Below are 25,841 nucleotides of genomic sequence, written 5' to 3'. Positions count from 1 at the left end.
ACTTGATTTTATGTTAGAGTAATCCCACTGGGCACACACTGATTGAATTAACATTGTTTCCACGTCATTTCAATGAAATGACGTTGAGCCAACGTGGAATAGATGTTGAATTGACGTCTGTTCCCAGCGGGATGTGTTGTCCGCTCTGGCACTAGGTACCATTCTTACTACCTTAAATATTAACATTGAGTGTTATTTCACAAGTGTGTTTTATTTCTCCTGTTTATTCACATTCAATAGGAATGGGACTGGTTGTAGATTGCATGTAGTATTTGCCAAAACCTCAGTGAAATATAACAAAGTAATGAATGAACGAGTAGTTCTCCCCCTCTATGTCCTCTAAACCATGCCTGTCTGCCGGTCAGAACGCTACAGTATATGATGGTTTGAAAGCATATTGGGACATTCAGTGGTGATACTGTGTATTTCAACTAAAGCCATGCAGTTGCACCACTGTGTGTGACTATAATAAAACCTGCTGTAGTAGGAAGGCCTTGTATGGTGGGGCATTACATTAGCTGCACCCCGCCCTTCAGGCGTTAAATAAATGGATCTGATTCACTGGCATTCCTCCCTTGTCAGAAATGTGTTATCTGTTCAGTTTTTTTGGGTCTCTGGATATGCCACTAGGGCTGCGTTTACACAGGCAGCCCAATTATGATATTTTTTCACTAATTGGTCTTTTGACCAATCACGTCAGCTCTGAAAAAGAGCTGATGTGATTGGTCAAAAGAACAATTTGAGGAAAAGAGATCAGATTTGGGCTGCCTGTATAAACGCAGCCTAATATTCTCAACTCCCTGTGGGACCATGGGACTTGCTTACTCTCAGAACTGCAATGTTTTGAATCAAATGTTCCCCTCTCCAGTGTGGGCTGACTAATCTACCAGCTCACGTTTGTTGCGTGTGTTTTAAATTTGATTGAAAACATTGGGTGCAGGGAGAAGTCAGGTAATCTAGTGGGTCTGTCAGTCAGCAGGGAGTTGTCTCATATGTGGTTCAGATTTGCTATGTGCCCGGAGGGGGCCCGAGTTAGGACAAAAAAACATTCCTACACTACAAGAATAACAGGTATGTCACTATGGAAAAGGATCCTTGGGACATCTGCCCCCTTTATTCTATGTACCCAACGCACTAGAAGACCAGTTCTTAAAGCCTTTAGCCGTATCCTTATTCTAGTCCTCCTCTGTTCCTCTGGTGATGTAGAGGCTAACCCAGGCCCTGCAGCCCTCAGTATCACTCCTACTCCCCAGGCGCTATCATTTGCTGACTTCTGTAATCGCAAAAGTATTGGTTTCTTGCACGTAAATATCAGAAGTCTACTTCCTAAGTTTGAGTTATTCACTGCGTTAGCACACTCCGCCAACCCTGATGTTCTAGCAGTGTCTGAATCCTGGCTCAGGAAGGCCACCAAAAATTCTGAAATTTCCATCCCCAACTATAACATTTTCCGTCTAGATAGAACTGCCAAAGGGGGTGGAGTTGCAATCTACTGCCCAAACAGTTTGAGCTTCTACTTCTAAAAATCCACCTTTCCAGAAATAAGTCTCTCACTGTTGCCGCTTGCTACAGACCCCCCTCAGCCCCCAGCTGTGCCCTGGACACCATATGTGAATTGATTGCCCCCCATTTATCCTCAGAGTTCGTACTGCTTGGTGACCTAAATTGGGATATGCTTAATACCCCGGCCATCCTACAATCCAAACTAGATGCCCTCAACCTCACGCAAATTATCAACGAACCTACCAGGTACAACCCTAAATCCGTAAACATGGGTACCCTCATAGATATCATCCTGACTAACACACCCTCTAAATACACCTCAGCTGTCTTCAACCAGGATCTCAGCGATCACTGCCTTATTGCCTGCGTCCGTAACGGGTCCGCAGTCAAACGACCACCCCTCATCACTGTCAAACGCTCCCTAAAACACTTTAGCGAGCAGGCCTTCCTAATTGACCTGGCCCAGGTATCCTGGATGGATATAGATCTCATTCCGTCAGTAGAGGATGCCTGGTTGTTCCTTAAAAGTAATTTCCTCTCAATCTTAAATAAACATGGCCCATTCAAAAAATACAGAACTAAGAACCGCTATAGCCCCTGGTTCTCCTCAGACTTGACTGCCATTGACCAGCACAAAAACATCCTGTGGCGTACTGCATTAGCATCAAATAGCCCCCACGATATGCAACTTTTCAGGGAAGTTAGGAACCAATATACACAAGCAGTCAGGAAAGCAAAGGCTAACTTTTTCAAAAAGAAATTTGCATCCTGTAGCACTAACTCCAAAAAGTTTTGGGACACTGTAAAGTCCATGGAGAATAAGAGCACTTCCTCCCAGTTGCCCACTGCACTGAGGCTAGGAAACACTATCACCACCGATAAATCTACAATAATCGAGAATTTCAACAAGCATTTTGCTACGGCTGGCCATGCTTTCCATCTGGCTACCACTACCCCGGCCACCAACTCTGCACCCTCCGCTGCAACTTGCCCATGCTCCCCCCGCTTCTCCTTCACACAAATTCAGACAGCTGATGTTTTGAAAGCGCTGCAAAATCTGGACCCCTACAAACCAGCTGGGCTAGACAATCTGGACCCTTTCTTTCTAAAACTAGCCGCCGAAATTGTCGCAACCCCTATTACTAGTCTGTTCAACCTCTCTTTCTTATCGTCTGAGATCCCCAGAGATTGGAAAGCTGCCGCGGTCATCCCCCTCTTCAAAGGGGGTGACACTCTAGATCCAAACTGCTACAGACCTATATCCATCCTGCCCTGCCTTTCGAAAGTATTTGAAAGCCAAGTTAACAAACAGATCACCGACCATTTCGAATACCACCGTACCTTCTCCGCTATGCAATCCGGTTTCCGAGCTGGTCATGGGTGCACTTCAGCCACGCTCAAGGTCCTAAACGATATTATAACCGCGATTGATAATAGACAGTACTGTGCAGCCGTCTTCATCGACCTGGCCAAGGCTTTCGACTCTGTCATATAGCCTTGGTTAGCCTTGGTTTCTCAAATGACTGCCTCGCCTGGTTCACCAACTACTTCTCAGAGTTCAGTGTGTCAAATCGGAGGGCCTGTTGTCTGGACCTATGGCAGTCTCTATAGGGGTGCCACAGGGTTCAATTCTTGGGCCAACACTTTTCTCCGTGTATATCAATGATGTCGCTCTTGCTGCTGGTGACTCTCAGATCCACCTCTACGCAGACGACACCATTTTGTATACATCTGGCCCTTCATTGGACACTGTTAACAAACCTCCAAACGAGCTTCAATGCCATACAACACTCATTCAGTAGCCTCCAACTGCTCTTAAACACTAGTAAAACTAAATGCATGCTTTTCAATCGAACGCTGCTGGCACCCGCCCACCCGACTAGAATCACCACTCTCGACGGGTCTGACCTAGAGTATGTGGACAACTACAAATACCTAGGTGTCTGGTTAGACTGTAAACTCTCCTTCCAGACTCACATAAAGAATCTCCAATCCAAAGTTAAATCTAGAATCGGCTTCCTATTTCGCAACAAAGCCTCCTTCACTCATGCTGCCAAACATGCCCTCGTAAAACTGACTATCCTACCGATCCTTGACTTCGGCGATGTCATTTACAAAATAGCCTCCAACACTCTACTCAGCAAATTGGATGTAGTCTATCACAGTGCCATCCGTTTTGTCTCCAAAGCCCCATACACTACCCACCACTGTGACCTGTACGCTCTTGTTGGCTGGTCCTCACTACATGTTCGTCGTCAAACCCACTGGCTCCAGGCCATTTATAAATCACTGCTAGGCAAATCCCCGCCTTATCTTAGCTCATTGGTCACCATAGCAGCACCCACCCGTAGTCTGCGCTCCAGCAGGTATATCTCACTGGTCATTCCCAAAGCCAACACCTCCTTTGGCCGCCATTCCTTCCAGTTCTCTGCTGCCAATGACTGGAACGAATTGCAAAAATCTCTGAAGCTGGAGACTCTTATCTCCCTCACTAACTTTAAGCATCAGTTGTCAGAGCACCTTACCGATCACTGCACCTGTACACAGCCCATCTGAATGTAGCCCACCCAACTACCTCATCCCTATATTGTTATTTATTTTGCTCTTTTGCACCCCAGTATCTCTATTTGCACATAATCTCTTGCACATCTAGCATTCCAGTGTTAATACTATTGTAATTATTTTGCACTATAGCCTATTTATTGCCTTACCTCTATAACTTGCTACATTTGCACACACTGTATATATATTTTCTGTTGTATTTTTGACTTTATGTTTTTTACCCCATATGTAACTCTGTGTTGTTTTTATCGCACTGCTTTGCTTTATCTTGGCCAGGTCGCAGTTGTAAATGAGAACCTGTTCTCAACTGTCTTACCTGGTTAAATAAAGGTTAAATAAAAAAATAATAATAATAAAACATCCCAACTCTGACGTCACCCCATTGAAGTTGACATTTAAAAAGTTTAGGGTAGGTATGTCCCAAGGATCCTGTATAGCACTAACCATGTCACTATAGGGAAGGGGGGTTAAACTCCATGACACCTGTGATATCGCACCATTTCAGATGCAGATATTCTTTGCCGATGGACCGACCTGTCAGAGTTGTCTTTATCTAGGTACTCAGACCCCGCTGGGCAGTGATTTAGTCAAGTCACTAAACCTCGAGTCCCAAGTCCCATCATTCGAGTCCAACTCCAAGTCCTTTATACTTGAGTCCCAAGTCTCTTGGCAGTGCTAAAAGCTGCGGTCCAACAATCTTTGAAGCAATATTTTGTCAGGTAGAAGGCTAAGTAAGGCTAGACTGCTGGTACAGTAGCTATGTAACTTTGCTGTTGTAGCTAGCATGTTGAATCATGCAAGGGAGAGAGACTGACAAAGTAATCACTGGTCGAGTCAGAGTTGAGTCACGAGTTAGGAAAATCGTGACTTAAGTCCAAGTCAAAATGCCTCAGTTTAAAAGAGTATTTCCATAAGGGAAAAAATTACTTTAGTAAAATGTTATATTTATCCACTCATCTTAGATACATGCCATAGTAGTTTTTATAGGGAGCAAACCAACTGAAATAAGACAGGGTAAATATCCATCAAGTCAAATTTATTGTAACCTCAAAGGGCAGAATACCACAACAGATGTTCTCAAAAGGCAACCATTAAGAGTATTCAGAGGTTGTTGATTATGCGCTTCACAAGTCCTTAGTGTCACTCAGCCATAGCTATGGAAACACAATTTCCCCAGAATAACACTAGTGCTTTCGCCCCAAAAAAGGCTGGGAGTGGGACCCAGTCCTGATGAAAAAACAGCAAGACTGGACTTCACTGTAAACACAGCAGGTTGTGGTTCTAGAGGGGGATGGAGACGATGGTGGGTAGCTCCCCAACAGGTGGAGGGTTGTACTTCTCCACCCTCATCAGTCGACGTAGGATGTCGTCTCTGTCCTTTGGCCAGGTGTAGACTAGAGTGTTCTGGAGCCAGGCAGGAACATGGCACTGAGACAGAGACAGAAGCCCTGTTTATACCTGGTTCTAACATGCAGCCTTTGTCCTGATCATGTCCACATTCTGATTGTGCCCACATTTTTAGATAGGTGTAGACGATTAAAAGAAGCATTGTGATCTGATTGTGATCTTCCTGCCCACCTCTGGAGGTAGTCAGGCACGCATTGTGTCTGGATATCGTACAAGTGTAAACGGAGCTGGACAGTGAAACCATTTCAATCATTATTTCCCGCCCTCTAAAACCATTGACAGGTGACACCATTGACTTGTGGCATCAATAGGTGTCTTAAAATAAATACATATTCATTTGAAAGAATATCTGTCATATACTTTGCATACAGGGAGGGACCAGAAAATCTGGTCACAATGCAGACACAGTTTAATACCACATCTGAAAACGTGGGCACAATCGTTCTGCTGAGGGGAGGACGGCTCATAAAAATGGCTGGAATGGAGTGAATGGAATAGTATCAAACACATGGAAACCATGGAAACCATGTGTTTGATACCATTTATTCCATTCCAGCCATTACTATGAGCCCGTCCTCCCCAATGAAGGTGCCACCAACCTAAAGTGGTGTTAGCGCAAGGTATAAACAGGCTAGAGGGAGAGGCTGCTAGAAATTCAGTAAATAAAAGCTATTCTCTTTCAGTTTCCTAGTGAAGTGTTTTAGTGCTTAAAAAAACATATATTAACTACTTTTTCCTACATTTTTTTTCTTCTTCATTTAAAAAAACGTGCCACATAAATCCCATACCCTTTTAGCTCCTGGAAACAGTATGGGAATGAATCTGAAGTTCTGGCATCCATTCTGAATGAACTCATTCTGGAGCTGTAACATAGTCACAGTTTCATATCACTTTCTAGAAGTGAAGCATTTAATAGATGAAAACATTATTTTTGATAGATTATTAGGTTTCTATTTGGAGTGCCATAAGCTCACCTGCTTATGGATATAGACTGTGTGTAACATCCTCTCGTCTTTCTCCATGTAGATATTAGCCCCCGTTACGGTCTCATGATACTTGGGACTGATAACAATGATGATAAGGTAATATTTCTGAGAAGATGGAGATAGAAAGCCTCAGCCCAGGCCACTTCATGTTGACACATGCTAACTTGACTTCATTTGTGACGTAACATAGCGTTGATAAAAAAAGGTTAAGAAGCATTTCTACCATCTTGTCAAAGTCGTCCGAGGTTGAATCAGCCATTTTACCTCGTTGATGTATTTTTCCATGAAGTCAATGGCGCTGATGCTTCTGAGCTGTTGCTCAAATACATCCACCTGAAAACATACAGGAAGAGAAACATCACTAATATACTACTTGACATCAGTAAAAGTCAAGCGAAATTCTTTAATTCTGAACTCTTAAAAAGGAAATGAGGATATAAAAGGAAACTTACACTGGTGTCAAAGCCGTTGTGTCGCAGCAGGGAAACAAAGTTCATGGTCTCTTTAAAATGGTTGTCGCTGTCTCTCTCATAGGTGACAAACACCTTTCCTAAAAGAAACAAATAATATGTTACTCAATAGCACTGTCTGCTGTTAAATAGCACACAGCATGGACCAATGGAAACAAGTGAGTAATCACTCCTATTTGTATAATATCACAAACATTTTACATTTTTGTAATTTAGCAGATGCTCTTATCCACAGTGACTTAGTCACATTCATCTTAAGATAGCTAGGTGAGACAACCACATATCACAGTTACCGTAATTTTCGGACTATAAGACGCACCTTTTTCCCCATTTTTCGACCCTGCGGCTTATATAACGGTGCGGCTAATCTATGGATTTTTACAGCTAACGGCCACTAGAATACCTCCTAAATCTATGGATTTTACAGGTTACAGTCCACCAACTTTAACTCTATGGGCTCTATGACCGATCCGCGCCCCCCACCTTTAAGCGGCGGGCTCCAGCAGGAAAAGCTGGAGGCCGGAAAAGAGTGAGACAGGTAGCGCGCAAAAGTAAAAGTGGAACCGAGAGTGGTACGAGAGACAGAACGAGAGACAGAACGAGAGCAAGACAGACAGACATTACGAGAGCGAGACAGTTTGTCTCTTTCCCGACAATCCCCTCTGTGCACGAACCCTTACATATGGTAATTAAACATTAAAACACCTGCGGCTTATAGTCCAGTGCGGCTTATATATGTACACATCATTCAATATCATTCAATTTAGCTGCTGCGGCTTATACTCCGGTGCGCCTTATAGTGCGGAAAATACGGTAGTTCATTCGTCTTAAGATAGCTACAGTGAGGGAAAAAAGTATTTGATCCCCTGCTGATTTTGTACGTTTGCCCACTGACAAAGAAATGATCAGTCTATAATTTAAATGGTAGGTTTATTTGAACAGTGAGAGACAGAATAACAACAAAGAAATCCAGAAAAACACATGTCAAAAATGTTATAAATTGAATTGCATTTTAATGAGGGAAATAAGTATTTGCCCCCCTCTCAATCAGAAACATTTCTGGCTCCCAAAGACACCTGTCCATAGAACCAATCAATCAATCAGATTCCAAACTCTCCACCATGGCCAAGACCAAAGAGCTCTCCAAGGATGTCAGGGACAAGATTGTAGACCTACACAAGGCTGGAATGGGCTACAAGACCATCGCCAAGCAGCTTGGTGAGAAGGTGACAACAGTTGGTGCGATTATTCGCAAATGGAAGAAACACAAAATAACTGTCAATCTCCCTCGGCCTGGGGCTCCATGCAAGATCTCACCTTGTGGAGTTGCAATGATCATGAGAACGGTGAGGAATCAGCCCAAAACTACACGGGAGGATCTTGTCAATGATCTCAAGGCAGCTGGGACCATAGTCACCAAGAAAACAATTGGTAACACACTATGCCGTGAAGGACTGAAATCCTGCAGCGCCGGCAAGGTCCCCCTGCTCAAGAAAGCACATATACAGGGCCGTCTGAAGTTTGCCAATGAACATCTGAATGATTCAGAGGAGAACTGGGTGAAAGTGTTGTGGTCAGATGAGACCAAAATCGAGCTCTTTGGCATCAACTCAACTCGCCGTGTTTGGAGGAGGAGGAATGCTGCCTATGACCCCAAGAACACCATCCCCACCGTCAAACATGGAGGTGGAAACATTATGCTTTGGGGGTGTTTTTCTGCTAAGGGGACAGGACAACTTCACCGCATCAAAGGGACGATGAACGGGGCCAAATCTTGGGTGAGAACCTCCTTCCCTCAGCCAGGGCATTGAAAATGGGTCGTGGATGGGTATTCTAGCATGACAATGACCCAAAACACACGGCCAAGGCAACAAAGGAGTGGCTCAAGAAGAAGCACATTAAGGTCCTGGAGTGGCCTAGCCAGTCTCCAGACCTTAATCCCATAGAAAATCTGTGGAGGGAGCTGAAGGTTCGAGTTGCCAAACGTCAGCCCCGAAACCTTAATGACTTGGAGAAGATCTGCAAAGAGGAGTGGGACAAAATCCCTCCTGAGATGTATGCAAACCTGGTGGCCAACTACAAGAAATGTCTGACCTCTGTAATTGCCAACAAGGGTTTTGCCACCAAGTACTAAGTCATGTTTTGCAGAGGGGTCAAATACTTATTTCCCCTCATTAAAATGGAAATCAATGTATATATATTTTTTACATGCGTTTTACTGGATTTTTTTGTTGTTGTTCTGTCTCTCACTGTTCAAATAAACCTACCATTAAAATTATAGACTGATCATGTCTTTGTCAGTGGGCAAACGTACAACATCAGCAGGGGATCAAATACTTTTTTCCCTCACTGTAGGTGAGACAACCAGATATCACAGTTAATTCATTCATCTTAAGATAGCTAGGTGGGACAACCACATATCACAGTTAGTTCATTCATCTTAAGATAGCTAGGTGAGACAACCACATATCACAGTTAGTTCATTCATCTTAAGATAGCTAGGTGAGACAACCACATATCACATTCATATTAAGTAAAACTTTTCCTTAATGTCCCCTGTAGCTCAGTTGGTAGAGCATGGCGCTTGCAACGCCAGGGTTGTGGGTTCGTTTCCCACGGGGAGCCAGTATGAAAATGTATGCACTCACTAACTGTAAGTCGCTCTGGATAAGAGCGTCTGCTAAATGACTAAAATGTCAATGTTAATAAAGCAACTGTCTGCAAAGTCAGTGTTAGTAGAAAAATACAACAGATTCCATGTTGATACTATTGGCAGTTTTGGTCTACCTCCAACTACCATACTCTGATCCAACTGCCATACTCTGGGATCCCGAGTGGCGCAGCGGTCTAAGGCACTGCATCTCAGTGCTTGAGGCGTCACTACAGACCCCCTGGTTCGATTCCAGGCTGTATCACAACCGGCCGTGATTGGGAGTCCCATAGGGCGGTGCACAATTGGCCCAGGTTTGGCCGGTGTAGGCAGTCATTGTAAATAAGAATTTGTTCTTAATTGACTTGCCTAGTTAAATACAAAAGTAAAATAAAAACAGCACTTACTTTGCTCCAATGACAGCTGTGTACTACTCCCAGGTCTGTCACTCTGTCTGTGTTGGGGGACAAAGCTCTCACTGTGATGGGAGAGACAAATCATGGTGCCAGTCAAGAACTTAACTTACAATGTACAGCTAGCACAAAGTGTAATTCAATTCAAAATACTTTATTTATCCCTCAAGGGGAAATTGTGCAGGCAGTTATTGGCCTTTTAGATGTTTGAGTTCCCACTGTCTGTTTGGTAGCTTAGAACCCTTGTCTATTGGTCTGTACTAACCCATTACCTATGATGTGTGTCCACCAGTGGAGGCTGGTGAGAGGAGATATAGGAGAACGGTCTTATTGTAATGGATGGAATGGAGTCAAATGTGTGGTTTCCATATGTTTGATGTGTTTGATACCGCTCCATTAATTCCATTCCATTCATTACAATGAGCATGTCCTCCTACAGCTCCTCCCACCAGCCTCCTCTGGTGTCCACCTTATAGCTAATGCTGTGTTATGGCCTGTACTGTTTGTGCACGACTTCAGTGGCATGCAGAGTCCGGAACCGAAAACACATTATTATTAGCACATGCCTGTTCCAATGGAAAAAAAGAGTATGTCGCATGTAATTGGCATAATTAGCTTGTCAGAACTATTCTCTGTCAAAATAATTTACGGTATGCATTCCTCATATCATCCTCTTCAAATGGGCTTGATATTGTCACAGATGCCATCGTTTACACTATTAGACAGTTTTTAAAATGTAAAATCAGGGAAGTAAAACATTGAGCGGAAATTGTAACATCAGAGATGAAGGTGGGTTACAATTTAGTCATTTAGCAGACGCTCTTATCCAGAGCGACTTACAGTTAGTGAGTGCATACATTTTTCATAGGTTAGTTAGACAACTCACCTTTGAGTGGTGGCAGCTGCATCTTGATGTCTGCAGTGGTCTGGACCTGATATGACAGACAGACAGACACATACATACAGTACCAGTCAAAAGTTTTAGAACACCTACTCATTCCAGGGTTTCTCTTTATTTTTACTATTTTCTACATTGTAGAATAATAGTGAAGAAATCAAAACTATGAAATAACACATATGGAATCATGTGGTAACCAAAAACATGTTAAACAAATTTAAATATATTTTATATTTGAGACTCTTCAAATAGCCACCCGTTGCCTTGATGACAGCTTTGCACACTCTTGGCATTCTCTCAACCAGCTTCATGAGGTAGTCACCTGGAATGCATTTAAATTAACAGGTGTGTTCATTTGTGGAATTTCCTTCCTTCTTAATGCGTTTGAGCCAATCAGTTGTGTTGTGACAAGGTAGGAGGGGGTATTCAGAAGATAGCCCTATTTGGTAAAAGACCAAGTCTGTATTATGGCAAGAACAGCTCAAATAAGCAAAGAGAAACGACAGTCCATCATTCCTTTAAGACATGAAGGTCAGTCAATACGGAACATTTCAAGAACTTTGAAAGTTTCTTCAAGTGCAGTCGCAAAAACCATCAAGCGCTATGATGAAACTGGCTCTCGTGAAGACTGACACAGGAATGGAAGACCCAGAGTTACCTCTGCTGCAGAGGATAAGTTCATTAGTGTTATCAGCCTCAGAAATTGCAGCCCAAATAAATGCTTCACAGAGTTCAAGAAACAGACACATCTCAACATCAACTGTTCAGAGGGGACTGTGTGAATCAGGCCTTCATGGTCGAAATGCTGCAAAGAAACCAGTACTATAGGACACCAATAAGAAGAAGAGACTTGCTTGGGCCAAGAAACGACTTGCAATGGACATTAGACCAGTGGAAATCTGTCCTTCGGTCTGATGAGTCCAAATTTGAGATTTTTGGTTCCAACCGCCGTGTCTTTGTGAGACGCAGAGTAGGTGAACGGATTATCTCCGCATGTGTGGTTCCCACCGTTAAGCATGGAGGAGGTGGTGTGATGGTGCTTTGTTGGTGACATTGTCTGTGATTTATTTAGAATTCAAGGCACACTTAACCAGCATGGCTACCACAGCATTCTGCAGCGATACGCCATCCCATCTGGTTTGCGCTTAGTGGGACTATCATTTCTTTTTCAACAGGACAATGACCCAACACACCTCCAGGCTGTGTAAGGGCTTTTTGACCAAGAAGGAGAGTGATGGAGTGCTGCATCAGATGACCTGGCCTCCACATTCACCCGACCTCAACCCAATTTTTTATTTTTATTTTATTTTATTAGGATCCCCATTAGCTGTTGCAAAAGCAGCAGCTACTCTTCCTGGGGTCCACACAAAACATGAAACATGACATAACACAGAACATTATTAGACAAGTACAGAACTACATCAATAAAAATACATACACAAACTATCTAGGTCAAATAGGGGAGAGGTGTTGTGCCGTGAGGTGTTGCTTTATCTGTTTTTTGAAACCAGGTTTTCTGTTCATTTGAGCAATATGAGATGGAACAGAGTTCCATGCAATAATGTCTATATAATATCGTACGCTTTCTTGAATTGTTCTGGATTTGGGGACTGTGAAATATCTGGTGGTGTAAGTTTGTGTGTCAGAGCTGTGTGTAAGTTGACTATGCAAACAATTTGGTATATTCAACATGTTTCCAAGAGAGACTGGCATGCATAGTATTTATATCAGCCCTCCGATTACAGTTATTGGCTCTTTCCAGAACAGCTACCTTGTCCTTGAACCTCAGGAACTTGACCACTATCAGCCTGGGCCTGTCACATGGGCCGGTGGTGGGTTTTCCAGTCCTGTGGGCGCGCTCCACCTCAATCTTCTGGTGGTCCATCTTCAATTTCTCAGAGATAATTTCCCTCACTTTGTCCTCAGACTCCGTCCAGGTCTCATATGGGGATTCTGCAATTCCGTCCACAACCATGTTGAGGGACAACCGTCATTGTTATCATGGATTCACACAGAGAACTGATGTCCTCTCTCAATGACTTCTTCTGTTTCACCTCATCGAGCTGACCCTGGGAGAACTGCAAACTGTTCTTCAGGTCCTGGACCTCTCTGGTCAGGTCGTCCATTATTTTATTAGTTGAATCCACCAGTATTTGGACACAACACTTGAAGCTATTTTCTTCTTGTTGTAACAACTGCTTGTAGAACTATTTTTGTTCGTTTAAAAGATCCTTCACCTGTGATAGACACCACTGTCCTCAACAGTACTCCCGCCGGCTTTGGTCTTTGTCATGGTAGCTAGCAACGTAGGTTACGCTGTTACTCCTCGCAATTCCAGACAGGGCAGGTCACAGGGAAGATTGAACACAACAAACAGCTGCGTTCAAGCCCTCAAGAATCCCTGCTAGCTTGATAGGCAGCTACCTAGCAGCTAGGCTAGATCCAAACTAAAAAGTTAGCTAGCTACTAAGAAACTTTCCAATACACTTTCAAAACACAAAACTTTTCAAAACAACAAACCAAGGTCTCCTTCATTCAACAGGACGCGGAACCCTCTTCCGTGAAAAACAGAGGAGCTCAGACACTGAGATGGTTTGGGATGAGTTGGACTGCAGAGTGAAGGAAAAGCAGCCAACAAGTGCTCAGCATATGTGGGAACTCCTTCAAGACTGTTGGAAAAGCATTCCAGTTGAAGCTGATTGAGAGAATGCCAAGAGTGTGCAAAGCTGTCATCAAGGCAAAGGGTGGCTACTTTGAAGAATCTCAAATATAGGATATATTTGATTTGTTTAACACTTTTTTGGTTACTACATGATTCCATATGTGTTATTTCATAGTTGAGGTCATCACTATTATTCTACAATGTAGAAAATAGTAAAAATAAAGAAAAACCCTTGAATGAGTAGGTGTGTCCAAACTTTTGACTGGTACTGTATATTAACATAAATACAGAAAGAGTATAATTTTGATTGTCACTAGCTAGGTTTCCATCCAATTGAAGACAGATTTCATGGGAATATTCTCAAATCTATATAAAAACAATAACAGCATTTTCCCACCAGAGATGTGTTTCCATCAAATTGACTTGTTGCGGATAAAAGGCTGTGCGTGATGATGTAGTGCACATAAAAATAACCGTTGCAGTTAAATTCCCATGTACCAAATAAAAAATACAAGTGAAATGGGTTTCCATCGCATTTTCAACTCTACTGATGGTTTTGTCACAAAAACATTGCGTTATATATCGAATGTGCGCACTCTGGTTTTGGCGCTAATGCCAATAACTTGCAGATACAGTGCAGGATAGCCTACATGATGAGATTTTTATGGACAAAAGAGCGAGATTGTTATTTGTCAAACGGCAGCCAAGCATCAATGATCATGTCACCAGAAAAATATTTAATGGAAAGGAGCATCAAGCTCATCACCTTGAACTTTCACCACCCTGTGAAGTTCATCATAACTTATTTAATCTGTAGCGACATGTCAACGCGTGACTCCAAGTTTACTTCGATATGATGGCCATTATATCAATATTTGCGCATAAGGCATCTCCATCCCCATTTCTCACAAAAAAACGTTTAACTGACTCAAAAAGATCCCACCTTGTCTAGCGTATTTTGTTTTGTTGACATTTGGAAAGTTTACTGTCAAATTTGCTGTTTCCATCAGACCTGTCGTCACATGTTTCTTCTGACACTTTACTGGCATAAAAAAGGTTGGATGGAAACCTGTTTATAAACAGAATATGTTGCTGCATGCACTGTGGATGATTTAACACTCTTTAGGGTGTGGGATGACAAAGTACATACAAAATGTAAGTGCCTCTGAGGAATAGGCCTAGGAATAGGCCACATATGGCCTGGGATGTGTGTGACATACACTGACCGTACAAAACATTAAGAACACCTGCTCTTTCCATGTCATAGACGGACCAGGTGAATCCAGGTGAAAGCTATGATCCCTTATTGATGTCACTTGTTAAATCCACTTCAATCAGTGTAGATCAGGGTTCTTCAATTCCGGTCCTGGAGGGCCGAAACACTTCTGTTTTTTATTTCTACCTGGTAGTTAATTGCACTCACCTGGTGTCACAGGTCTGAATTAGCCCCTGATTAGGAGGAGAGGATGAAAAACAGAGGTATTTCGGCCCTCCAGGACCGGAATTGAAGAACCCTGGTGTAGATGAAGGGGAGGAGACAGGTTAAAGGATTTTTAAGCCTAGAGACAATTGAGACAAAAGACAAAAGTGCCTTTGAACGGGGTATGGTAGTAGGTGCCAGGCACATTGGTTTGAGTGTGTCAAGAACTGCAACGCTGCTGGGGTTTTTCACGCTCAACAGTTTCCTGTGTGTATCAAGAATGGTCCACCACCCAAAGGACATCCAGCCAACTTGACACAATTGTGGGACGTATTGGAGTCAACATGGGCCAGCATCCCTGTGGAATGCTTTCGACACCTTGCAGAGTCCGACGAATTGAGGCTGTTCTGAGGGCGAAAGGGGGGTGCAACTCAATATTAGGAAGGTGATCTTAATGTTTTGTCCGCTCAGTGTATAAGTGCATGTGTAACTCCCCTTGAGGGATTCACAAAGTACACACATACTGTGCCAACTTGCCTTGGTCATAGTCAGTGCCTCTCACCTGGTTAATACATATATATACACCTACATGACTGGAACAGGAACTCACCATAGTAGGGTGGACGGTACCTTGGCCTTGGAACGAGCTGTAGGACAGGGCCCATTCCGAGCCCCTGTGCAGGGCACTGTGCACAGCAGACCGGGCCCTGGGTAGGGTAGGGGTACGGGGGAAGGAAAGGGTAGCGGAGGACAGCCTCTGGTGGGCAGGAGAGCAGAGAGTATGGCTGCTCCAGGCTACTGATGCTTGGGCTGTATCGCCCAGGGAGTGGGTGGTGGGATTTACCCTGGCGATGATAGCCATCCTCTACTGGGCAACTGGCAAAGTCTGCACAGTGCGGGTATGGGTAGGATGGCAGGCTGTCTGGGTATGTCCCTCCAGTGCTTCCGTCGCTGCTGTTGGCAAAGCTGGATTTCAGCCAGGCGTACCTCTGGTGGTCCAGGGCACTCAGACACATCTCTTCCTGTCCGGGGTAGGGTGTCTGGGGGCTGTAGCCAGTACATAATCCCTGGGGTGGCCAGTTTGGGCTGGAGCTTGATGGTGCTTCTTCTTGGCTGCCGTGTGGCTCTCTATTGGCCATCCTGCTCTGGCTGAGGACTTCTGGGTAATTGAGTTGACTATGGGGTGTTAAGTGTAGGGCACTAGATATGGATATGTCACTCATTGTCTCGTCATTCTCTTCACACTGCTGACTGTGGCTGTCCAGCAGGGGAGGGAGTCTACAGAGAGTGAAGAGACAAGTCACCCAACAGTGAATAATCTAGAACAGGGATGAGACACTTTGATTTGGGTGGGGGCCACAAAAGATCTGAACTCATCATGAGGGGCCGAAGTGGTTCACAGGTCTATGTTCCCACATTAATACAGAGCCGACCCTAAGTTAAATGTTTGGATTAAATTGATTGAGTCAATACTTATGATTTAGGCTTGCCATAATAAAAGGGGTTAAATATACTGAACAAAAATGTTCCACTTTTGGAAGGCAGAGAGTTTTGTGATCTTCATCATCAACCAAGTAACTGCCACACATAACTATTCAAAGCCTTTGTTTGCACTGTAATTAATAGAGGCCATTTTGCTACAGTAAGCAAAGTGTCGTGCGAGCCTGTGAGGCGATTACCTTGGAGATGCACTCTGCAGAGAGGGTAACATCACTGATTATTCCTGGAACACCAAAGGATTTCACAAACCTGTCATTAAAAATATTACTGAGGTACAGTTGAAGTCGGAAGTTTACATACACCTTAGCTAAATACATTTAAACTCAGTTTCACAATTCCTGACATTTAATCCTAGTAAAAATTACCTGTCTTAGGTCAGTTAGGATCACCACTTTATTTTAAGAATGTGAAATGTCAGAATAATAGTGGAGAAAATGATTTATTTCAGCTTTTATTTCTTTCGTCACATTCCCAGTGGGTCAGAAGATTACATACACTCAATTAGTATTTGGTAGCATTGCCTTTAAATTGTTTAACTTGGGTCAAACGTCTCAGGTAGCCTTCCACAAGCTTCCCACAATACGTTGGGTGAATTTTGGCCCATTCCTCCTGACAGAGCTGGTATAACTGAGTCAGGTTTGTAGGCCTCCTTGCTCGCACACGCTTTTTCAGTTCTGCCCACAAAATGTCTATAGGATTGAGGTCAGGGCTTTATGATGGCCACTCCAATACCTTGACTTTGTTGTCCTTAAGCCATTTTGCCACAACTTTGGAAGTATGCTTGGGGTCATTGTCCATTTGGAAGACCCATTTGCGACCAAGCTTTAACTTCCTGACTGATATCTTGAGATGTTGCTTCAATATATGCACATAATTTTCCTTCCTCATGATGCCATTTATTTTGTGAAGTGCACCAGTCCCTCCTGCAGCAAAGCACCGCCACAGCATGATGCTTCCACCCCCGTGCTTCACGGTTGGGATGGTGTTCTTCGGCTTGCATAATTTTTTTATTTATTTATTTATTTCACCTTTATTTAACCAGGTAAACCAGTTGAGAACAGGTTCTCATTTACAACTGCGACCTGGCCAAGATAAAGCAAAGCAGTGCAATAAAAACAACCCAGAGTTACATATGGGGTAAAAAAAACATAAAGTCAAAAATACAACAGAAAATATATATACAGTGTGTGCAAATGTAGCAAGTTATGGAGGTAAGGCAATAAATAGGCTATAGTGCAGAATAATTACAATAGTATTAACACTGGAATGCTAGATGTGCAAGAGAGTATGTGCAAATAGAGATACTGGGGTGCAAAAGAGCAAAATAAATAACAATATAGGGATGAGGTAGTTGGGTGGGCTAATTTCAGATGGGCTGTGTACAGGTGCAGTGATCGGTAAGGTGCTCTGACAACTGATGCTTAAAGTTATTGAGGGAGATAAGAGTCTCCAGCTTCAGAGATTTTTGCAATTCGTTCCAGTCATTGGCAGCAGAGAACTGGAAGGAATGGCGGCCAAAGGAGGTGTTGGCTTTGGGAATGACCAGTGAGATATACCTGCTGGAGCGCAGACTACGGGTGGTGCTGCTATGGTGAGCAATGAGCTAAGATAAGGCGGGGATTTGCCTAGCAGTGATTTATAGATGGCCTGGAGCCAGTGGGTTTGACGAAGAACATGTAGTGAGGACCAGCCAACAAGAGCGTACAGGTCACAGTGGTGGGTAGTGTATGGGGCTTTGGAGACAAAACGGATGGCACTGTGATAGACTACATCCAATTTGCTGAGTAGAGTGTTGGAGGCTATTTTGTAAATGACATCGCTGAAGTCAAGGATCGGTAGGATAGTCAGTTTTACGAGGGCATGTTTGGCAGCATGAGTGAAGGAGGCTTTGTTGCGAAATAGGAAGCCGATTCTAGATTTAACTTTGGATTGGAGATTCTTTATGTGAGTCTGGAAGTTAAGTTTACAGTCTAACCAGACACCTAGGTATTTGTAGTTGTCCACATACTCTAGGTCAGACCCGTCGAGAGTGGTGATTCTAGTCGGGTGGGCGTGTGCCAGCAGCGTTCGATTGAAAAGCATGCATTTAGTTTTACTAGTGTTTAAGAGCAGTTGGAGGCTACTGAAGGATTGTTGTATGGCATTGAAGCTCGTTTGGAGGTTTGTTAACACAGTGTCCAATGAAGGGCCAGATGTATACAAAATGGTGTCGTCTGCGTAGAGGTGGATCTGAGAGTCACCAGCAGCAAGAGCGACATCATTGATATACACGGAGAAAAGTGTCGGCCCAAGAATTGAACCCTGTGGCACCCCCATAGAGACTGCCATAGGTCCAGACAACAGGCCCTCCGATTTGACACACTGAACTCTATCTGAGAAGTAGTTGGTGAACCAGGCGAGGCAGTCATTTGAGAAACCAAGGCTATTTAGTCTGCCAATAAGAATGCGGTGGTTGACAGAGTCGAAAGCCTTGGCCAGGTCGATGAAGACGGCTGCACAGTACTGTCTATTATCAATCGCGGTTATAATATCGTTTATGACCTTGAGCGTGGCTGAAGTGCACCCGTGACCAGCTCGGAAACCGGATTGGCCATAATGATGGTCATTATGGCCAAACAGTTCTATTTTTGTTTCATCAGACCAGAGGACATTTCTCAAAAAGGACAATCTTTGTCCCTATGTGCAGTTGCAAACCGTAGTCTGACTTTTCTATGGCGGTTTTGGAGCAGTGGCTTCTTCCTTTCTGAGTGGCATTTCAGGTTATGTCGATATAGGACTCGTTTTACTGTGGATATAGATACTTTTGTACCTGTTTCCTCCAGCATCTTCACAAGGTCCTTTGCTGTTGTTCTGGGATTGATTTGCACTTTTTGCACCAAAGTACGTTCATCTCTAGGAGACAGAACGCGTCTCCTTCCTGAGCGGTATGACGGCTGCATGGTCCCATGGTGTTTATAGTTGCGTACTATTGTTTGTACAGATGAATGTGGTACCTTCAGGCGTTTGGAAATTGCTCCCAAGGATGAACCAGACTTGTGGAGGTCTACAATTATCTGAGGTCTTGGCTGATTTCTTTTGATTTTCCCATGATGTCAAGCAAAGAGGCACTGAGTTTGAAGGTAGGCCTTGAAATACATCCACAGGTACACCTCCAATTGACTCAAATGATGTCAATTTGTTAGATTAATTTGGATTTTAAGAATAATTACTAAAGGGTTTCACCCCAAACACAGTATAAATGTTAGAATTATCATGTAGTGTCAACCCACTAACAGAGGGGGCGGTACTAACCATTCAAGGGGGAAGGCGGAAACTGTTTAGAAAAGTCACCTAAAGGTGGGAGGAGTCAAGTCCAGGAGGTATAAAATCGTCTGTTTGTGTCATTTGCAGGAGAGCTCTCGCCATGAATAAAAATACAGATAAGACTTGTGAGTTGTGGACCTTGAATCATTGATGATTAAAACCAGAGCCTTACAACCTCTGGTAATGATTCAAGCTTAGGGTGAATTAGAGATAGAAATTCACATGACACAATTAGCCTATCAGAAGCTTCTAAAGCCATGACATCATTTTCTGGAATTTCCAAGCTGTTTAAAGGCATAGTCAACTTAGTGTATGTAAAATTCTGACCCACTGAAATTGTAATACAGTGAATTATAAGTGAAATAATCTGTCTGTAAACAATTGTTGGAAACATTACTTGTGTCATGCACAAAGTAGATGTCCTAACCGACTTGCCAAAACTATAGTTTGTTAACAATACATTTGTGGAGTGGTTGAAAAACGAGTTTTAATGACTCCAACCTAAGTGTATGTAAACTTCCGACTTCAACTGTACATATGAGACACCAGCGCAAGAGTAACAGGTCAAACCACAAACAGACTAAAAACAAAAGTGTCTAGGCAACAGGTTTCACAATGCCTGCTTGAATATGCAGAACAATATCTTCAGGCTACTGGTGTATCTGGTAAGGTACACAAAGACGTACTTTTCACATCTAGCTTTGTAGCTCAGGAAGAAGAATAGTTAAGAAAGAAAGTTCAAGTGTGAAGTGAATTCTACCTAGGAATATGCTTAGGATTGACTATGAGTATGAATGTTGCATAAATATGATTTGTTTTCTCTGATGTATTAACTTTGACTATATCAGCCTAAAACTGACACAACAAAGGCAATGTAAAGGAGAAAAACAACAAGATGGACTGCAGTCAAAGAAAGCGAACTTACCTTAGGAAGGGTTCAAGGTAGGAAGGAGAGATTGTGACGCTGTCATGAAAAATGCACGTTTAGTTCTCTTTTTACTTCCAAATATTTACCAAACTCTACATAACAATTTACATTCCTACCCGGATGAAATCAGTAGCGGCGAGGCTGATTCGACTTTTGAAGTTTCAACGAGGGCACTGTCCCTTTAGAGACTCTGGAGTAATTTACACACTAACAGCCCCGTCTGAGCTACAGAGGTAGACCTTCCTATCTTCCAAGCCCCGCCCATCCCGGGTGGGATGTCAAATAAGATTGTGAAAACTATTTGAAATACAAAACAACACACAAGCAACATTGTAGTGTCACGATCGTCGAAGGAGGAGGACCAAGGCGCAGCGTTGAAGGCAAACATACTCTTTTTATTAATAGTGATAACACAAAACAAAACAACAAACGATACGTGCAGTCCTACGGTACAAACCAAAAGGAACAAGATCCCACCACTACTGTGGGAAAACAGCCTGTCTAAATGTGGTTCCCAATCAGAGACAACCAGCAACAGCTGACACTCGTTGCCTCTGATTGAGAACCACTCTGGCCAACATAGAAATTCTACAACTAGAATCTACAACACAGAACACCAACACATATAATCTACACACCCTGGCTCAAATCAAATTTTTTATTGGTCACATGCGCCGAATACAACAGGTGTAGACATTACAGTGAAATGCTTACTTACAGCCCTTAACCAACAGTGCATTTATTTTAAACAAAAAAGTAAGAATAAAACAACAACAAAAAAGTGTTGAGAAAAAAAGAGCAGAAGTAAAAAATAAAGTGACAGTAGGGAGGCTATATATACAATAGAATAAAGTGACAGTAGGGAGGCTATATATACAGGGGGGTACCGTTGCATAGTCAATGTGCGGGGGCACCGGCCAGTTGAGGCAATATGTACATGTGGGTAGAGTTAAAGTGACTATGCATAAATACTTAACAGAGTAGCAGCAGCGTAAAAAGGATGGGGTGGGGGGGCAGTGCAAATAGTCCGGGTAGCCATGATTAGCTGTTCAGGAGTCTTATGGCTTGGGGGTAGAAGCTGTTGAGAAGTCTTTTGGACCTAGACTTGGCACTCCGGTACCGCTTGCCGTGCGGTAGCAGAGAGAACAGTCTATGACTAGGGTGACTGGAGTCTTTGACAATTTTGAGGGCCTTCCTCTGACACCGCCTGGTATAGAGGTCCTGGATGGCAGGGAGCTTTGCCCCAGTGATGTACTGGGCCGTACGCACTACCCTCTGTAGTGCCTTGCGGTCAGAGGCCAAGCAGTTGCCATACCAGGCGGTGATGCAACCAGTCAGGATGCTCTCGATGGTGCAGCTGTAGAATTTTTTGAGGATCTGAGGACCCATGCCAAATCTTTTTAGTCTCCTGAGGGGGAATAGGCTTTGTCGTGCCCTCTTCACGACTGTCTTGGTGTGTTTGGACCATGATAGTTCGTTGGTGATGTGGACACCAAGGAACTTGAAGCTCTCAACCTGTTCCACTACAGCCCCGTCGATGAGAATGGGGGCGTGCTCAGTCCTCTTTTTTTTCCTGTAGTCCACAATCATCTCCTTTGTCTTGGTCACGTTGAGGGAGAGGTTGTTGTCCTGGCACCACACGGCCAGATCTCTGACCTCCTCCCTATAGGCTGTCTCATCGTTGTCGGTGATCAGGCCTACCACTGTTGACTCAACATATAGAGTCCCCAGAGCCAGGGTGTGACAGTACCCCCCCCCAAAGGCGCGGACTGCGGTTCCGGCTCCGGGCATGACCACCACCCCTCAACAATCCCCCCGTAGCGCCCCTGGTCCGGTCTAGCCCCGCTGGCTGGACTTGAACTGGACGTCGGTGGAGCGGATTGCTTGGGCTCCGATGTGGAGCTGATGACCGGTACCTGACACGGTACCGGTGACCCAGGCACAGGTTGTGCCGGACTGACGACGCACACCACAGGCTTGGTGCGTGGAGCAGGAACGGGCCGGACCGGGCTGACGACGCACACCCCTGGCTTGGTGCGTGGACCAGGAACAGGCCGGACCGGGCTGACGACGCGCACCCCTGGCTTGGTGAGTGGAGCAGGAACAGGCCGGACCGGGCTGACGATGCGCACCCCTGGCTTGGTGCGGGGAGCAGGAACGGGCCATACCGGGCTGACGCCGCGCACCGTAGGCTTGGTGCGTGGAGCAGGAATGGGCCGGACCGGGCTGACGACGCGCACCGTAGGCTTGGTGCGAGGGGCAGGAACAGGCCGGGCTGGGCTGGGCTGGCGACGCGCACCGTAGGCTTGGTGCGTGGAGCAGGAATGGGCCGGACCGGGCTGACGACGCGCACCGTAGGCTTGGTGCGAGGGGCAGGAACAGGCCGGGCCGGGCTGGCGACGCGCACCGTAGGCTTGGTGCGAGGGGCAGGAACAGGCCGGGCCGGGCTGGCGACGCGCACCGTAGGCTTGGTGCGAGGGGAAGGAACAGGCCGGGACGGGCTGGCGACGCGCACCGTAGGCTTGGTGCGAGGGGCAGGAACAGGCCGGGCCGGGCTGTGGAGACGGATTGGAGGCCTGGAGTGAAGAGCTGACACAACCCGTCCTGGCTGAATGCCTACCTTCACACACTCTGTGTGAGGCATCAGCACAGGACATACAGGGCTGTGTACACGTACTGGCATAACAGCACGTGACACTGGTGCAGGATATCCGGGACCGAGGAGGGGCACTGGAGGCCACGAGCGCTGAGCCGGCACACTCCGTCCTGGCTGCATGCCCACCTTCGCACGACACGTGCGGGGTGCTCGCACAGGACGTACCGGATTATGCCAGACCACTCGTGGCACAGTACGCAGCTCCGCATACCCCGGAACCTGCCCAGTCTCACGCTGCCATGCCTGAGTACGAGGAGTTGGCTCTGCTCTACATCCAGGCTCCGCCAACCTGCCTTCCGGCCCCCCAAACCCGGTGGCCTCCTCTCCTAATCCCCAAACTCGACCTGTAGCTGCCTACAGCAGCCCCGTCGTCCATGCAGTGTGCCCCCCCCCCTAAAAATTTATTGGGGGTGCCTCTCGCCTGTCCGACCACGGCCCGGTTGGCGCCGCTTCTCCTCTCCTGCCTGGGTCTCCCCCTTCATAGCCCTCCGGTACCGGACGGCCTCCTCCTCCGTAATCTGCCCCCAACCGAGGAGGACATCCACTAGAGTTACCTCCTGCGTGTGCTCCTGGACACGCTGCTTGGTCCTGTTGTGGTGGGATCTTCTGTCACGATCGTCGAAGGAGGAGGACCAAGGCGCAGCGTTGAAGGCAAACATACTATTTTTATTAATAGTGATAACACGAACAAAACAACAAACGATACGTGCAGTCCTACGGTACAAACCAAAAGGAACAAGATCCCACCACTACTGTGGGAAAACAGCCTGTCTAAATGTGGTTCCCAATCAGAGACAACCAGCAACAGCTGACACTCGTTGCCTCTGATTGAGAACCACTCTGGCCAACATAGAAATTCAACAACTAGAATCTACAACACAGAACACGAACACATAGAATCTACACACCCTGGCTCAACATATAGAGTCCCCAGAGCCAGGGTGTGACATGTAGGAGCTATTTATCATGTTTTGTGTTCTATTTATTTAATTCCCTATATTTGCAATGAATACAAACAATGTAGAGTTCAGTTTATATGTCTATAGACATACATATAAGATATTGAGGTGTACACAGCCCATTTAAAATCAAAGAACCCTTTACTTTTCTGGTAATAGCCTACAAACAGTCATTTTAAGTGTTACACCAAGAACCTGGGTGTTACATATTCGTATTAGCCATTATCCACCATAAAGCCATTGATGTATGCTACAATATCTGACAGTAATTTATAGATATGGAAGGGGGATTATCTTTGTCTTGAGCATGGTTCCACTGCATGTGCCTTTGCTAAATTGCGTTTGTAGCTGGCTTAATGAATGTTTTTTTAATTAGTCTGAATGTACAATCACATCTTTTTCAGTGCAGCAGAGGAGGCCTCTGACTCAGCACACATGCTACAAATGGACTTTACTGCAGGGTACATTCAGCACTCTGCCATGGCTTGGATGGGCAGTCGGGGAAAAGGTGTGTTTCTATGACTAAGTGGTTTTATGTAACATTGACAAACTTGAAAGATGCACTATGAAGAAATCGCTCTGCCATTTCCTGATTGCTAAAATTGTAAAAGTTCGCCTAATTTCAGTTTATGTTACCAAACAAGCAATAAGGAAATGTAAAGAATTATTGTAACATCTAAACCGCTGTGAAATGTATTTTCAATAACCAAAAATATTGTATTTTCAACCTTTTGAAGCTGGTGTAAAAAAAACGAAAGTAAAAGACGCAAAAACTAAACTTAAGAACCGGAAGCATAGAAATAGTGCACATACAACCGATCTACCGCTTCATAGACTTGCTTTCAATGATAATGAAAGATCTGTAACTCATGTTTATGTGCATTTGGTCAGGCCGCCCAAAAAGTTACATATTGCAGCTATTACAGTGATGTTGAACTGTAAAGATCTTTGACTGAAGCTCATTGTGGCATTATACTCAGCTCATTACATAATGAGACTTGTTGTAAGCGCTCTAACGCTGGTTGCAACCTGGACTCAGTGGTAGACGTAACACAGTAAACGAATTTCCGGGACAGTCAATGTAGTATGTAATGTTATGTTTGGTATGGTACATTCACTATATATACAAAAGTATGTGGATACCCCTTCAAATTAGTGGATTTGGCTATTTCAGCCACACCCGTTGCTGAAAGGTGTATAAAATTGAGCACACAGCTATGCAATCTCCATAGACAAACGTTGACAGTAGAATGGCGTTACTGAAGAGCTCAGTAACTTTCAACGTGGCACCTTTCAAACGAGTCAGTTCGTCAAATTCTTCCCTGCTAGAGAAGTCCCGGTCAACTGTAAGTGATGTTGTTGTGAAGTGGAAACATCTAGGAGCAACAACGGCTCAGCAGCGAAGTGGTAGGCCACACAAGCTCACAGAACGGGACCGCCGAGTGCTGAAGCACTTAGCGCTGTCCTCGGTTGCAACACTCACTACCAAGTTCCAAACTGCCTCTGGAAACAACGTCAGCACAA

General features: G+C 44.6%; 1 protein-coding gene across 7 annotated transcripts; it reads right to left on the bottom strand.

The window, feature by feature from the left end:
* Positions 1-5,084: 5,084 nt before the first annotated feature.
* LOC311129639 (uncharacterized protein) lies at positions 5,085-20,974 on the bottom strand. 7 transcript variants are annotated; one of them, XM_084161991.1, is made up of 11 exons: positions 20,819-20,974; positions 20,700-20,738; positions 16,651-16,720; positions 15,582-16,249; positions 10,878-10,923; positions 9,986-10,056; positions 6,911-7,008; positions 6,723-6,791; positions 6,447-6,563; positions 6,261-6,335; positions 5,085-5,493 (listed from the first exon to the last, which is right to left on the bottom strand). In XM_084161991.1, exons 3-11 carry the CDS (start codon positions 16,680-16,682, stop codon positions 5,347-5,349), a joined length of 1,323 nt encoding a protein of 440 aa, XP_084018117.1. In that variant the 5' UTR covers positions 16,683-16,720; positions 20,700-20,738; positions 20,819-20,974; the 3' UTR covers positions 5,085-5,346. The 7 variants fall into 7 exon arrangements, with proteins under 7 accessions (XP_084018117.1, XP_084018116.1, XP_084018115.1 ...); XM_084161990.1 differs by having other exon boundaries at positions 16,651-16,694; XM_084161989.1 differs by having other exon boundaries at positions 16,651-16,694; positions 20,700-20,974.
* Positions 20,975-25,841: the final 4,867 nt, after the last annotated feature.

The sequence above is a fragment of the Coregonus lavaretus genome (genome assembly GCF_964263955.1).
Source record: "Coregonus lavaretus genome assembly, chromosome: 1".
Lineage (NCBI taxonomy): Eukaryota > Metazoa > Chordata > Actinopteri > Salmoniformes > Salmonidae > Coregonus > Coregonus lavaretus.
The sequence above is the reverse complement of the archived record's forward strand: the minus strand, read 5'-3'. Positions and strand labels throughout refer to the sequence as shown.